The sequence below is a fragment of the Rhinolophus sinicus genome, linkage group LG03, assembly GCF_036562045.2.
Source record: "Rhinolophus sinicus isolate RSC01 linkage group LG03, ASM3656204v1, whole genome shotgun sequence".
In the NCBI taxonomy this organism is placed as follows: Eukaryota; Metazoa; Chordata; class Mammalia; order Chiroptera; family Rhinolophidae; genus Rhinolophus; species Rhinolophus sinicus.
Window position 1 is genome coordinate 19296855 of NC_133753.1, and position 14987 is coordinate 19311841.

Here is a 14987-nt window from a genome sequence, read left to right on the forward strand (position 1 = left end):
CATTCTGGAATTCTAACAAAAATGTAATTACAGTAACGTTTAGATGACACATATGAAAACGTGTAGGCAACCAAATCATGCTGAAATCTGAAGAGATTTTTATTCCTTTGAAATAATCACGACTAACTTGCCAGCCATAATATTTAACCAGTTGATTTCATCTTGATGTTTTAAAAGTTAAACAAAAGGTTTCCAAATGAGTTGGGATTTTTCTTTGTTATAAAATCTGAAAATAACAATGGATCGAAAGTGCTTATTTAGGAATTAATTTTTTAAGCTGCTTGAGCCTTATTCTGCCAAACCCAGTTCCCTTAACAAGCCACATGCCTTCACCCTGCCTGATAATTTACTCAACAAGAGCATTTAAAAAGGAAAGATTGTGAAGAAATTCATGTATAAAAATACCATTTTTGAGCACTCAAATTCAAAATTCTCGACACTAAAAACAAAGAATGCCAAGTAAACGTCTTATTAGTTTTTTGGTTTTTTTTTTTTAAACATATTATAACATACCCAAACAATCATTATTTTCTTCCAAAAAGTCACTTTAAGAGAATAAGCATTAAGTCCAATGAGGCACCATCATTAAAACATCTTTGCCTTATTTCTTAAGTCAGTGGCACATTCTTTTGAATCTCCTTGTTTAAGGCAAATTTGTATCCACTGTGAGTAGATTGGGGTCCTGAAAATGGATTAAAGTCATACAGAGCCAAGTCTGAAGTAGGTTAAAAAATACTGAGTGGGATCTTTTTCATTAGTCAATTGCTAGGAATATTAAATTTCATACAATAAAATATCAATTGAATAAAGATAAATTTATCAAATGGCCTGATCTAGCACAGTATTTTCATGAGTCTGTTCATCTGTGGATGAGTGTTTATAAGTATTGTTTATAAGTACATTTGGATTTCCTGTGGTAAAGAGAGTTGGCCTAGTTAGAAGTACTGGTTGTTTAGTGGTTCTGTCCAGATAGATTAGAATCATAAAATGTTAATGCTGAGAGGACGTAGAGATGATCTTGTCCCGCATCCTCATTTTTTTTACATGCAGAAACTGAGACTCTGGTAGTGGAAGTCTCCTATTTCCCATCTTCCACCATAGCAAATTTTCACTTCTGCACTTTGGTCAAGAAATGATCATATATGACCATTTTTCAGTTCCTTAAAGCAAATGGCATGGTGCTAAATTTTGGACTAGAGGGATTGGGTCTATAGGAAGCTAGACAGACAGAATAAAAGCCTCATCTTCATGGATGTTAAAAGCTAAAATAGTAGCCATGCAGATTGAGATATAGAGGGCAGGCTTTAAGTAAACTATGTGCCCACATTTATCCTTCAAATAGGATTAAAATTTACTGAGGAAGAGGTTAAGCTTTTTAAAGCACTGATGGAGAACTGGGAATTAAGAGCAGGGAAGAGATGGAGGGACAGTACATTGTTAGTGTAGAGACAGATTCTGGAAAACATTTCTGCCACAGATTCAGAAACACATGAGTGTTTTTTCCTTCTCTCCAGGGGAAGGGTTGGATAAATTAAAATTAAATGTATCATTTGTCTTATAAACTTTGAACTTATAATATTCCTGAGAGAAAAATACTTGGTGGGCGTCATTAAATATTAATCATTAGAGATCAGTTTAGCAAAGACATTTTAGTCAGGTTGGAACAGCTTTTAAGAAACCAATTACAATGTGGGTTATGAAAGAGAAGTGGAAGAAACCCAGGGAAAATATTAGAAAATGCAAGTCCCTTCACCCAGTGGAATTTTTGCAGGGAATTCTGGCTAACTAGCTTGTTGAGGCTTAAGACAGCAATAAAAATAGGGCTGTGTGCTAAGGCTATAAGAATTGGTAAAAAAGCAAAAGCTAGGATTACTAACATTGCAAATAATCTTCCTTTTTAACAAATGCTTTTTAATATTTAAGTATTTGATTAAAAGATAGTAGAAATTATTTTTAAAATGTTCATCTTATGGTCACCTTGTAAAATTTACTTATATAGAAATACCACAAATTAAATATCAATATACGATTGTAGGACATGAAGGTATTTTTTTTTTTTTCATCTTCTGGTATCTTGATTGTTCAAAGAATTGTGAAATAATTTTTCTTTTAGGGTTTTCCTTTAGAGTTCATTTTATTAGTTACATTTCAGGGTAATATGGGGGATTATTACAGTCTTTTGAAGACTTATAAAATGTTGGAATTTAAAGACATATCAGAGTTAAGCCTCCTCATTTTCTGTATGTGAAGAAAAAGAAATGTGAGTGATTGAAAAAGTCCACAATTTTAAATTTTAAAATTTAAGTCCTAAATTTTATGCATCTATTAACAGTGTGTCAAAAAATGTGAAGCAAAAAGTGGTAGAACATTAAGGAAAAAATAGACAAATCCATAATTATAGTTGGAGATTTCAACATTTTTCTTTCAGTAATTGATAAAACAGTAGGCAGAAAATCAGTAAGGATATAGAAGACTTAACACTATTAGCCAACTAGACCTGACGTTTATAGACTACTCCACCCAACAACAGTTGATTACACACATCAAACATTCTCCAAAATAGACTACATTCTGGGCGATAAAACAAATCTCAATAAATTTAAGATGATTGAAATTATACAAAATACGTTGTCTAACCACAATGGAATGAAAGTAGAAATCAGTAACAGAAAGATATCTGGAAAATTCTCAAATATTTAGAAACTAAATAACATACTCCTAAATATCCCATGGGTGGGTCAAGGCAGAACTCAAAAGAAAAATTAGAAAATATTTTAACTCTATGCAAATAAAAGTGCAGTTTATCAAAATTTGTTCGATTCGGATAAACAGTGCTCACAGGGAAATTTGTAACATTAAGTGTGTATATTACAAAAGAAGAAAAGTGTCAAATAGGTAATCCAAGTTTCCACCTTAAGAAACTAGAAAATGAAGAGTAAATCAAACGTAAATTAAGTAAAAGCAAGGAAATAATAAAGAGCAGAGATCAGTGAAGTAAAAAGCAGAAGAACAGGATGAAACCAAAACCAGGATTTTTGAAAAGATTTATAAAATTTAAAACCTTCTTCAGATTGATTAGGAAAAGGAGAAAATACAAATTACCAATATTAGGGATGAAAGAGGGATATTACTAGAACTTCTATAGACATTTAAAGGATAATTAGGAAATATTATGAACAACTCTGTCAAATAATTTGATAATTTAGATGATATGGATATAAATAAACAGCCTTAAAATGTGTCACCCAGTAATTCTACTTCTAGGAATCTATGCTAAGTTAATAAATTCAAAATATGGAAAAGCTTTATGCTCCAATATGTTTATCAAATGTTTATAATAGAAAAAAAAAGGAATCAACCTTAAATTTCTAACAACAGGAGATTAGTAAAATAAACTACAGTTAACCATAGTGATAATGATAGAGAAAATTCCCATATATAATATTACATGAAAAAAGTAGAAAACAAAATTGTCAACAAATGGTGATCTCAGTATAAAAAAGTGTTTACAAATGAGCAATGGAAAAAAATGTACTGTTAAATTAGGTTAATAAGTTTGTTTTTAATTTGTTAGATTATTTATTTTCTTCTTAATTTTTTATGTATTTTCCAAGTTTGCTAAGAATGAAATATGTCAGTGCCATATTTTAACCATCATGTGCCAAGAAGCTTGTTTTATAATTAAAAAGATAAATTATTATTTCTCTGTGAACAGAAAAGATATAGCTTATGCTTTAATGCCAGTTGATTTTGTTTTAGAAATTTAAAACCATGCCCTTTGGTAAGAATGAATACAATTTGAATATCTTTGTGTACTTCGTCTTTCCTCTGGTAGGCACGTTTTGAGGCTGTAATTGTACCATCTGTTTCATTCAGCAACGCCCAATCCTACATCTCCACTTCTGTCCTCTCACTGCTTGTCTCAGTTCAGGTGTCAGTGGGCAAAATGTGAGTGTGTTTGCTTTCCCTTAATTTTTCCTTTCTTCTACTGGCTCATAATCATCAAAGCAACTTTTAGCGGGAAACCATTTGTTATGCTTTTTTCTGCCATGCTTTATATAAAACCCATGATTAAATGAAGAATTCTAGTATTGTGTGAGAACATAATGCTTCTTTCCATTTGTGCATTTTGCAACTTCACCCAAGCCTTTAGGATTTCACATCTGAACTAGAATAACCAGTCCCATTGCCCTGCCTCTGGTTGCCCCAGGTCAGCTCATTCTAAAGTAACCATTGAAATACACTTGGGACACAATATAAATCCTTTTCTTCCCAAAAGTTCTATAGTGAGTGACTTCCAGTTTCTTATGAAATCCTTCCCCATAATTAGTGAAAACTATAAACCACTTAGTTAAAAACCTCAGGGCCTTCATCTTAAATAGACTTGAACTCCCTTTTGGTAACTGAAGTCTAATGATCTTGAACCATCTGAGGATATTGTCCATGCTTTTAACTCAGAGTAAATAGGCCTTTTACAAGTTTTTATAACATGTTCTTTTTGGCCTTTCTTTTGCATTTGCATAGTATATATGTGACAGAAATAAAATATAAGCTTGGTACTTAGTATAGAGAATAATTAAGTTTGTCGAATTGTCATGTTCTGAGGCCCTATTGCATGTGGGAGCCATGTTTTGAAGAGTCTGTTTGGGCTCTCTAACCCGCAATTGTTTTGTCTAGAATCTTTGGCAGTATTCTTGATCTCTTCCTCTCCCCTGACCCCACAGTTATCCTCAGTTACAGTCTTTTAGCTGGTATTTCCATTTAACACTGTGCCACGCCAGTCTGCTCTCCACAAAGAGACCAGAGTAATCTTTGAGAAACATAAATCATAGCGTCATTCCTCTCCTTAAGATCCTTGATTGCCGCCTGATGCACTTAAGGAAAAATAATCCCAAATCCAAATCCTACCTCTGGATCTCACTGTAACCACTTCCACCAGGCTCAGTGTTCCTAAGCCACAGGGCCTTCCCTCAGTTCTTCACACACACCAAACTCTTTCTTACCTCAGCACCTTTGCAAGAGTCTGGAACATCATTCCTAGACCACTGTTTCCTGCTCCCCATTATCTCCAACTTTCCCACCCTCTTCCCATACGATTTTGCCTGGCTGAGTCATTGGTTTTACTCAGCATTGAAACATTGCTTTAAATGGCACCTCCCGGAGAGGCCTTCTCTGGACTGCAAATCTAATTTTAGTTTGTTCTATTATTTCCTCTTATCATTGTTTTTCATTACATTATGATTTTTGTGTAGTTTGTATAATGCCTTTCTCTCCTGCACGCCTGAAGATTTCATGACCGTGTACCTCAATGTTTTGTTTTTTTCTTTATCCAGAACATAGTGCTCAATAAATTATTGTTGAATGAATGACTGAAAGAAAAAACGAATTGTGTAAATAATTAGAAAACATTCAAGAGAAAAAAATTGCAACTTCACTCTCATAGAAAAGTAGATTAAAGCATCTATTTTTAATCTAATTAGTAAAATTATTTGAAGTTATAATTCCTATTTTCAGCTAACATTAGGGGAAAAGGACACATCCATATAATCCATGAGGAGAGGGACCTTTTCTGTGTTCATTTTTATTTATGTATTAAATATGCATTGAATGAGGAAGAGGATTAGTATAATCATTACGGAACGCAATTTGGCTAAAAGTATTTAAAAACATCATATTATTTTTATTAACCCGGAATTCCACCTAAGAATTTGTCTACCTAAGGAATAGTCCTAAATATGGAAAAGGTTATATATTTAAAGATATTTCTCACCATGTTATTTATAGGAGTAAAACACTAGAAACCACCAAAACGCTCAGAAAAGCATGCTATGCTAGCTAAGTGTAGTAATTCACTAGCTAGTATATGTGTAACACATAAGCTAAAGGTTAGGATAATAAAATGACTTTTAAAATGTAGTATTAATGTAAATACATGAAGAACACAAAGTTTTACAGCAATGTTTACAAATCCTACCCACAGGGAAAAAAGACTGGAAATAAATATGTCATGCTATTAAGGTTATGGGTCATTTCCTTCTCATTTCATATTTTCTGTAACATGCACAGATTTTATTTTTTAATAAGGGATTGTAATTGTAGTAAATTATGGTATAACAACTTGTATAGTGAGGTTCAATTTCACTTTCAGCACATTTAAATGAATCCCAATTCTTACATTTTGTAATCAGAGAACTGAAATGCTGTGCTATCTTTTGTAGGGTGACAAAACCTTTGCCGAAAGTTCCCATGCTCATGGGTTAGATCACTCATCCTCTTGGCAGGATCATGGTCGCTTCCTGTCTAGTCCGCGATTTTCACACTTGAACTGTAAGTAATGAAGTCCTATACCAGTTTTAAAATTGGATTTGAGAAAATGCAACTCATGGAAAAATTCAATTCAATGTAAGGCCAGTACATGATAATATTCATGTTATGAGTTTGGAAAAAATTTCATTATGAATCATACAAATAATGCCACCCAAGTACATTTACAATATTACCCAATTTACTAAAAATACATATGGAATCCCTTCTTTGTAGACCTTAGCCTTATCATAAAAAACTTAAAATGAATCACCCAAGGTAATAATCTTAACTAAGCAAATTTTGTGTGTGTGTGGAGTTCGCTGGTAATTGTGGATGATTGGGCAAAGGACATTAGATGGTATTATAATAAAATTCAAATAATCGAAACATGGAAAATTTTTGCATAGAACTATTCAGAAATATATACTCTTGTGCAAAGAATAAGGATATCAGTATGACCACAGGCTAGCTTTCATCCTATGAATACACTGTAAATATTAATAAAACATCATTCACATCAACAAAGTATAGTGTGTTGATCCAGGACACTATCTACCACCATCTACCCCCTTGCCTTCCCTACTATACTTAAGTCTTCAAGTTGCAGCTCGTATGTAATGCCCCTAAATAATCCTTCACAAATTACAGTTTTAAGTATGGTTTCTGTTATGAGTCCCTACAATGTGTTACAATTTTTCTTTAAAACCCTTCTCAGAATAATTCTGGAGTCACTTGTTGTTTGAGTGAGATTTTTTCCACTGATTCTTCTCTTCATCAAAGAGTGACCTCCATGATGATGGGAGCGGAGTCTGTGTTGTACACCACTGGTTCCTCAGCATCCTGCGTACTCCTTGGCACATGGTGAATACTCAGTTAATATTAGATGACTGAGTGCATGAGTTGTTTTCTTTTAAGTCCACTTTTATCCAAGCCATTGGGACTCAAATGTTATTTAATGAATTCTTATGCAGATAATCATTTAGGACTTTGGTTTACCATGGGCATAGAGTTTGTACATTAAATCTCTTATTTTTAAAAAATCTAGGTTGCTATAAAGTGCCAATATAAACCACAAGGAAGTAGGTCAAATCCAAAAGTGATAACTCTCATTTTTGCTGATTTATATTTATGGATTCATTGGATAAATATTTATCAGTTTCTGATAATGGTTGGTTTTCACTATATCATGATATTTTACTCCAAAAGTTAAGCATTTTTTCTTTCCTGACTTAACCATTTAACCGAGTAATTTTATATATCTGCATAAACCCGCTGCTATTCTAATCTGGCAGCCACCCCTCAATATGAATCATATCTCAAGCTGGTTATGGTACCTCAGAATCTAATATACACATAGGTCAAATTTTTTATTTTTCATATTAAGCAATGGAAAATTTCCCTTACGTCTGTTTGATGTATATAAAAATGGAGGAGGAGGGAAGGGACAAAGCACCCTCAAATATCTTAGTATCCTATCCATTTGGCATTCGTGAGCCCGGAGATGAACAGCACCGTGATATGAGCACAGACATCAGGGCTCTGTTGCTGTTTCATGTTTCCATCATGACTTTCATGAGGCTCCCCAAAAAGGCACCTAGAAGAAAGTAGTTAGTTAGAAGACATTAAGGGGGAAACATCAAGCTTTTTAGACTTTTATTTAATATTATGACAGGCAGTGAAGAAACTGTGTTCAGCTTTCTACTCAGTAATATTTCACTACTAGCTATGGTCATTTCTCTAAGATACATTCTTCACAGGCAGCCATATGTTTCTATATAAATGACCTGGCTCAAAAGGAAATAAATAAGAATAGGAAAAAAATATTACTGAGAACATAATTTGGGCAAAAAATACTTATTGTCTATATTGTAAAACCTGACTGAAAACATTTAGCTTAAAAAATAAACATTTTTGTTAATTTAGTGATAAATTAATTAATTTATTAATTCATAGCCTTATGTTTTACTGTTCTTTTTGACAAGTTTGTCTTATGATTTTCATCCCATACCTACCTAAATGTTTTCAAGGATACTTTTTAAAAATTTAATCATAGGTACCGTATTGTTAATCATTTTAAGTGATCGAATTAAATGTATTTCTAGAAATCCTATAATATGATTTATAGGATTTCTAGAAGTCATATTATTATTTGCTTTTCTGATGACCCTTGAATTTTCAATACCTTTTTCATAATGTGGTATTTTTAGAAGTGGATTAGGATTGCTCTGAATACTTCTCTATTTTTGTAATGCAAACAATTTCAGCTTAGTTACAGAAATTGTTCTGTAATTTTTCTTTAACCTCCTTTTAAACCTCCAAAATTACAAAGGAGAGATGTCAACACCAACATAGAGAAAAACAGAACCTACCATAAATTGATACTACAAGGAACAGGAGATGTTTAAAAATATCATTAACGCCCTCAAAGACATGAGAGAAAAATATCACATCCATTAAAAATAAGAGCAAGATGCTATGAAAAAGGAACACAGGATAAGAGGTCTCAGAAATTTAAAATATGATAAGCAAGAAAGGTGGAAAATGAAGTTGAGAAAATCACAAACAAAGTAGAAGAAAAATAAAAATAATGGGACAATAGGAGAGAAAAGATATTTATAAAATCAGTTCAAGAGAGAAAATACCTGGTCAGTGAGAGTATTGAGATGAGAGAACAAAGAAAACAGAACAAAGGCCAGAAGTGGCCAGATTAAAAGGGGCCCACCCAACAGGTCAGTACCTGTTGCACTGCTGTCATCCTGAGATGTTTCTTCACCCTCTTCCTGTGTTGATGCCCATGTTTCTCAAATCCCATGCCTTTCTCTGCTTGTTTTAGTCCTTTCTTTTGTGGGAGCACATCAGAGAAAGTGAGGTAAATGTTTTCAGTCTTTATATTTCAAAAATGGACTTTTTCCGCTCATACGTAAATGAAACTTTGACTGGCTATAAAATTCTAGGTTGAAAATGTCTCCTTCTGAAGTCATTGCACAATTGTCTTCCAAAATCCAATGCTGCTGTTGAAAATCTTATGTCTTTTTTGTTTTGACTCCCATTCCATTGAAGTGATCTTCTCCACCATCACTAACTCCCACTCTCAGTCTGGGGAACTTTTAGGATCTTCTCTTTAACCCCAATGAGTTGTGTGATGCTATACCTCATTGTGGGTCTTGTTTTATTCACTTTTCCAGCTACTTATTGGGTTGGGAAGACACTCATGGTCTTTGGTTCTCTCATATCAAACGAAGAAAGGAAAGATTCCATCAAGAAAGTCTTTAGGAAATAAACTTTGAAAAACTGGTAGACTATTTGATTCAGTTGAACATTTAGGAAAAATAAACTATTAACAGAAATGCGGCAGAAATAATTGTGCTATTAGACACAATTAAGGATGGTCATCGAGAAAGAGCAAATTAAAAAAACAAAAATAAAGACATGGGTCAATTAATAACTCCAAAGGAAAAAATGAGCAAGAGAAGAAACATTTTCATAGTATACCTATTAGGTTTGTGTCAGCCATATTTACATAGTCATAATAATGTAAATACTCTCTATTGACATAGCCAGAAGTTCAGGTGTGACTATATAGGGAGGATGGGGTGAGGGGAAATGGATGGGTGTGGATAAGTCTAAAAATGATAAATCAGAAAATAGCAATATAAGCGTCTTTTATTTACAAAAATTGAAGTAAATACAGAAAATAAACCTAAAAGAGTTGATTGTGGTTGGCTCTGGGGAGTAGGATTGTGGGATTGGGAGGGATGGAGCAAGACACTGCCGTCTTTCTATGTAGCCCTTTGGTGCTATTTGATATGTGTATGTACACTTTGGCTAAAAAGGAATCTTACAAAAATAAAATGTTACTAAGAAAATTCCAGCTTTTATGTCTGACTAGCAAGTGTTCAATTTTCTTGCTAACTTCTGAATGGAACGTGAAAGCTAAGGGTTGGCGTTTAGAGTAGTTTGGACCTGTATGGAGACGTGAGGAGTAAATAGCTATTGGTGCTGAAGCAGACATGAGTTTATGAGCCCACAGGACAGGCTCCTGCCTACTCAAGTTGGGATTTGTACTGGATGAGGCCCTTTTGTCTATCCTGTGAATGCTAAGGCGTTCATTCTGCTGACTTAGGGGCCCTGTCAATCTGTGACCAAACTAAAGCGTAGAATCACTGACCATGGAAAAAACAAAGGAAATGGGAAAATACTGCATAATTTGTGGTCTTTGAAATGATCCAGCATTAATGAAAGTTTGTTTTAAGTAGTAATTTATGTCAGCTTTGTGTAGTTCAGGTCAATTCAAGAAAAGGTAGATTCCTTCTGCCAGGAAGAAGGGGAGAAATGTATAAATTGTAAGTTTATATTACCATTGGAAATGGGAACACAGAAATCCATTATTTAGAGCCATGATTACTACCAAATTTATCCTGGCTGGCTAGAAGTTATGGCCCTGATTCAGGACACTCTTTTAGAAGACTTGGATTCCATTACCTTCAGCTTGTAGACAGTGGGGGCTTAGTAAGAGAGACTCATAATGCCAGCTTTTGAAGCTGTCATTTTTACTTTTTATAAGTAGTGACTGACCACTAGTCTCCATGTATAGCTCCTTTTAGGCTAAAGGAACACACTCCAGCACAGGGCCTTCACTCCTGGGGCCAGGACCAGAACAGATTTGAATGAGCTCTGGAGTAATCGGACAACTTCTCAAAACCTCCAGTCCTTTGACGTTATAATGCTTGATGTTTGTGGAGTTGGTATCTCTGCACTAAAATTTAAAAATAAATGCAGGTTGCAAATTTTCTGCAATTCTAAAACTATTGTAAATTATGTGTATTTAAATAAATGATCCCAAAAAGAAATGACTGATTTTTCATATGAAAAATGTTATCTAAGCATTATTATAGGCATTAGAAGTGAATCTTACATATTAATTTAACTTGATATTCTTAGAAAAGCAAGTCAATGATGAAAGTTGCAAAAAAGAACTCTATTTCACTTCCTTACCTCAGTTTACATTTCTGTAAAAAAAAAAAGAGAGAGAGAGTTTAGTATACTTAGTTTGTGTTGTGAGGTGCCTTTAGTGGGAGTTTAAGTTCCTCACAGGAAAAATAATTTATCCACGGCAAGAATAGCACACTCTTTTCACTCCCATGTTGTTCTTCAGGACCCACCTGGCTTACCCTGAATAGACGCTTCATATATAGTCTGTCCTCAAACTTGTAGAAGAAAATGCCAAAGATTTATGGCAACAAAAATATTGGAGTACTGATAAGGTGAAAAAAAATGTTATTTTTTGTTGTTGTTTTTGAAAGGATGTGTTTATGCTATGAAAGCAGTCTTTCTGTCTCTCCATTTTATAGGTTCATTTTACATGATAGGGATTTTTTTATGACTATCTTTTCATTGACCAGTTAGGTGCCAGATATTGTTAAGTAATTGAGTTCTGATGTTTGCAATTTGAGAAGGTACTCCCTAGGTGCTTTCTAGAAAGCAATTATAAAATTCCCAATTGGCTATCTCTTAAAAATCTCTTATGTATATTCAGTTATTCAAGCAACATTTACTAAAAGATTATGTACAAGGCTCTCTGGCTCTGGGGGATACAGCAGTGAACAAGACAGAAGAGGTCACCTTGTCTCATGGAGGTAACAGGTGCTATGCAAGGAAACCATTTCAAATGGTGATTGGTGGTGTAAAGGTGAAATGATAGAAGATACCTGGAATAGAACTGCTACTTTAGATTAAAGATCCGGACATGCCTTTCTGAGGAGGGTACAACAGAGCTGAAACCTGAATGGCAAGAAGAACCAGCTGAGTTAAAGTTGGGTGGGAAGAGTTTCCCTGGGAAAGGGAGCAGTAAGTGCAAAGGACCCGGAGAATAAAGAGGTATGGTTTTCTAGAGAGATGGAACACTGCATGAGTGAGTGAGAGAGAAAGAGAAAGAAAGAACGAGGTCCCAGTGGAGCCAAAGTCAGATGTTTGGGTTTTATTCTAAGTTCACTGAGAGGCCATTGGTGGGGTGGGGGTAGAGGGGCTACGCAGGAGAGTAATCTGATTTAGCTTTTAGAAAGATAATTCTGGTTGTGTGGAAAAGGCGACAAGATGAAAATAGGAAAAGAGAAAATGGTGGCTTGGGCTGGGGTGACGGTAATGGAGGTGGTGCAAAGCAGAACTCAGGTGAATTTGGAGGCGTAACCGTCAGAACTTACTCTTGCATTGGAAGAGTGGAGTAGGCAGCACAAAGGAGGGAAGGGTCTAAGGTCTGAGAAACTAGGTAGTTGAAAGTATCATTTTCTAAGATGGAGAAAAGTATGGGATGGGCAGACACCGGAGGTTAGAAATCAGGTGGGAGGATTTCAGGTGGGAAGATTTCACATAAATAGTTGGATATAGGCTTCTGGAGCCCAGAAGAGAGGTAAGAGGTAGTAGAATAACAGTAAACCTAGATTGCAAATCTATTCTCAGCTTCCTTTTGTGTAACAGAATATTCTGTAAAAAAAGGAAGCCCTTAAGATGTTGCCCTCCTAAATTCTGTGTGTGCTCTGTTATATACTGACAACGCACACATCTTCCACTCTAAGATACTTCAAATCTGCCCTCCCCAAATTTAATCACATGAATATGGTTTTTTTGTGTTTTTTTAAAATATAATAAACTGATTAAGTTTATTCCTACATTGAAGGTCTGTTAGAAAACTAGATCAAATGCAATGATTACTTACAAATTTTAAGTGCAGAGATTATACTTATCTAGGTTTATTTTTCTCTTTTCTTTTACCTTACCAGCATTTACCAAAAGAACAGTTGCTCCCGATTCACCTTCAATCAAGGAAGATGCCACAAGTTTACCAATGGAGGGAACAAGTCCACTATCCAAAAAAGAGGCATACGAAAGCAAAAAGGGCAAAATGTAATTAGTTGAGTAATTACATGAGGGTTTTATAAATAATAGCATATCTATCCTTGTTGCAGTTTCGGCCCAGAAGATCTCGCAGACATATTCGAAGCTTCTGCTCTTCAGCATTGCCAAACACTAACATGAAATACAGTTGGTTCTTGCGAATGATAAGTTAAACCAATCCAAGTAATATCAGCTCGTGAATGACTTACAATTAACTTATCAGCAACTTACACCAGCAGAGAAAGTGATATTTTTCACGTTGCATTTTCTTTTTTCAGGTGTGGTCAGTCACATTTTTCCATCCAAAATTTGGATTTATAATTGAGGTCTTTCAATTACTGGCTAAAAAGGAGAAAACGAGTTCGCCTTGAGGCAGAGGTTGCTAGCACTTTAGATTCAGGGAGTGTTTATATACAATTGATGTTTTTAAAATGCTTTCTCCCTAATAAATTATCATGTGTTATAACATGTCATGGAGATATGCAAATATAATATTAGTTCACTTTATAAATGCTCAGGATCGTTACATTCACCATCTCAGCAGCCTATTATTACATGCAGCGTCTTAACCTTATTTCCAATCATCCACATCTAATAGCAATAAAGAATCTACAAATGCTATCTGAATTGAAGAGCCAGCCCTGTAAAGAATTTATTGCAGAATTTATTTATTTGTCTCTTTGTGGCCAAATATCCAACTGCGATCACTTTAGTCATATCCTGGACCGTTTTGGTTTACTCTGACCGAAATCACAGTACCAAACTCCTGTGTCCATGAGATTTGTTCTGCAAGAGTTCTCGTATAATTTGATACTATCTTTCTACTTTCAGTACCTCAGCTTTTTTCAACATCCAAGTGTTGTTCAGAACTTAGCCTCTTTCCTTGCTAATCTACCAGTGGAGAAAGAATTGTGTTAAATGCTAAATAATGGTCAACATCCAGGAACTAAATCCCCATTGGGTCATGGTGGAAAAATTATGCACAGACACAAGGACAATAAAGCAATACCTTCCTAACATGCATTACATTTGGTGTTTGTTGAAGTACACTTGCTTGTTAGACTTCTCAGATTTCATAAAGATGCTCCTCTCTCCACTCAAGATATGTTCTCCCAACTTACTGTATTTGAATATGCAGAAGACATGGCACTCTCTTTCCACGAATTTTAATGCTACGATTACTACAGAAGATGAAGGCGTTTTATATCCCAAGATTACATAATACAGTCTGAATAACCTCTGAGAGTACAGGCATTCATTTTGTCACTTATTCAATTCCTAAAACCTTTTCCTGAGTCCCTGCTATAGGCCAGTCCGTGTGCTAGAAAGGCAAAAAGAAACCAAACAGGTGTTCACGTCCCAAGGTTTGTTTGGCATTAGGCATTACCTGAAAAAGGACTGATGTGCTCGGGGTAGCTGGAGAAATTCTGGATTGGACAACATTAAACAGGTTTGGTTTGGTTTTGTCTAACCTCAGGACTGCAAGCTGTTCACGTGCTAAGGAACAGTGTGAGGTTTTAGTGGAAATGGGCCGTTTTGAAAGAGGGGCTCATAGTCGTGGTGCTCCACGTAACCTGCGTCGCTCTAGTAGCATTTGGGGTAGTAAGAAATTCTGTCAGGATTTTCATTGCTCTTTTGACCAACACCATAATATTGTATCTCCTTGAAGCTGAACGACTACCTGGGGAAAAAATAAGGGAGGGAATTAGCAGGTTTTATTTAAGTCCTACAGATAACAGTTACATAGCTTCTCCCTTCATGTACTAGTAGGAACTTCATGCGTAGTCCAT

General features: G+C 34.9%; 1 protein-coding gene across 9 annotated transcripts in view; it reads left to right on the forward strand.

Moving 5' to 3' along the window:
* Positions 1-14225, forward strand: part of CEP128 (centrosomal protein 128) — a 343545-nt gene extending 329320 nt beyond the window's left edge. For all 9 annotated transcript variants that reach the window (XM_074327098.1, XM_074327091.1, XM_074327093.1 and 6 more), the window contains 2 exons: positions 6219-6327; positions 13083-14225. In XM_074327098.1, coding sequence (XP_074183199.1) covers positions 6219-6327; positions 13083-13210 — 237 coding nt within the window. In that variant the 3' untranslated portion in view covers positions 13211-14225. The remainder of the gene's footprint in view (positions 1-6218; positions 6328-13082) is intronic.
* The last annotated feature ends 762 nt before the right edge of the window (positions 14226-14987 follow it).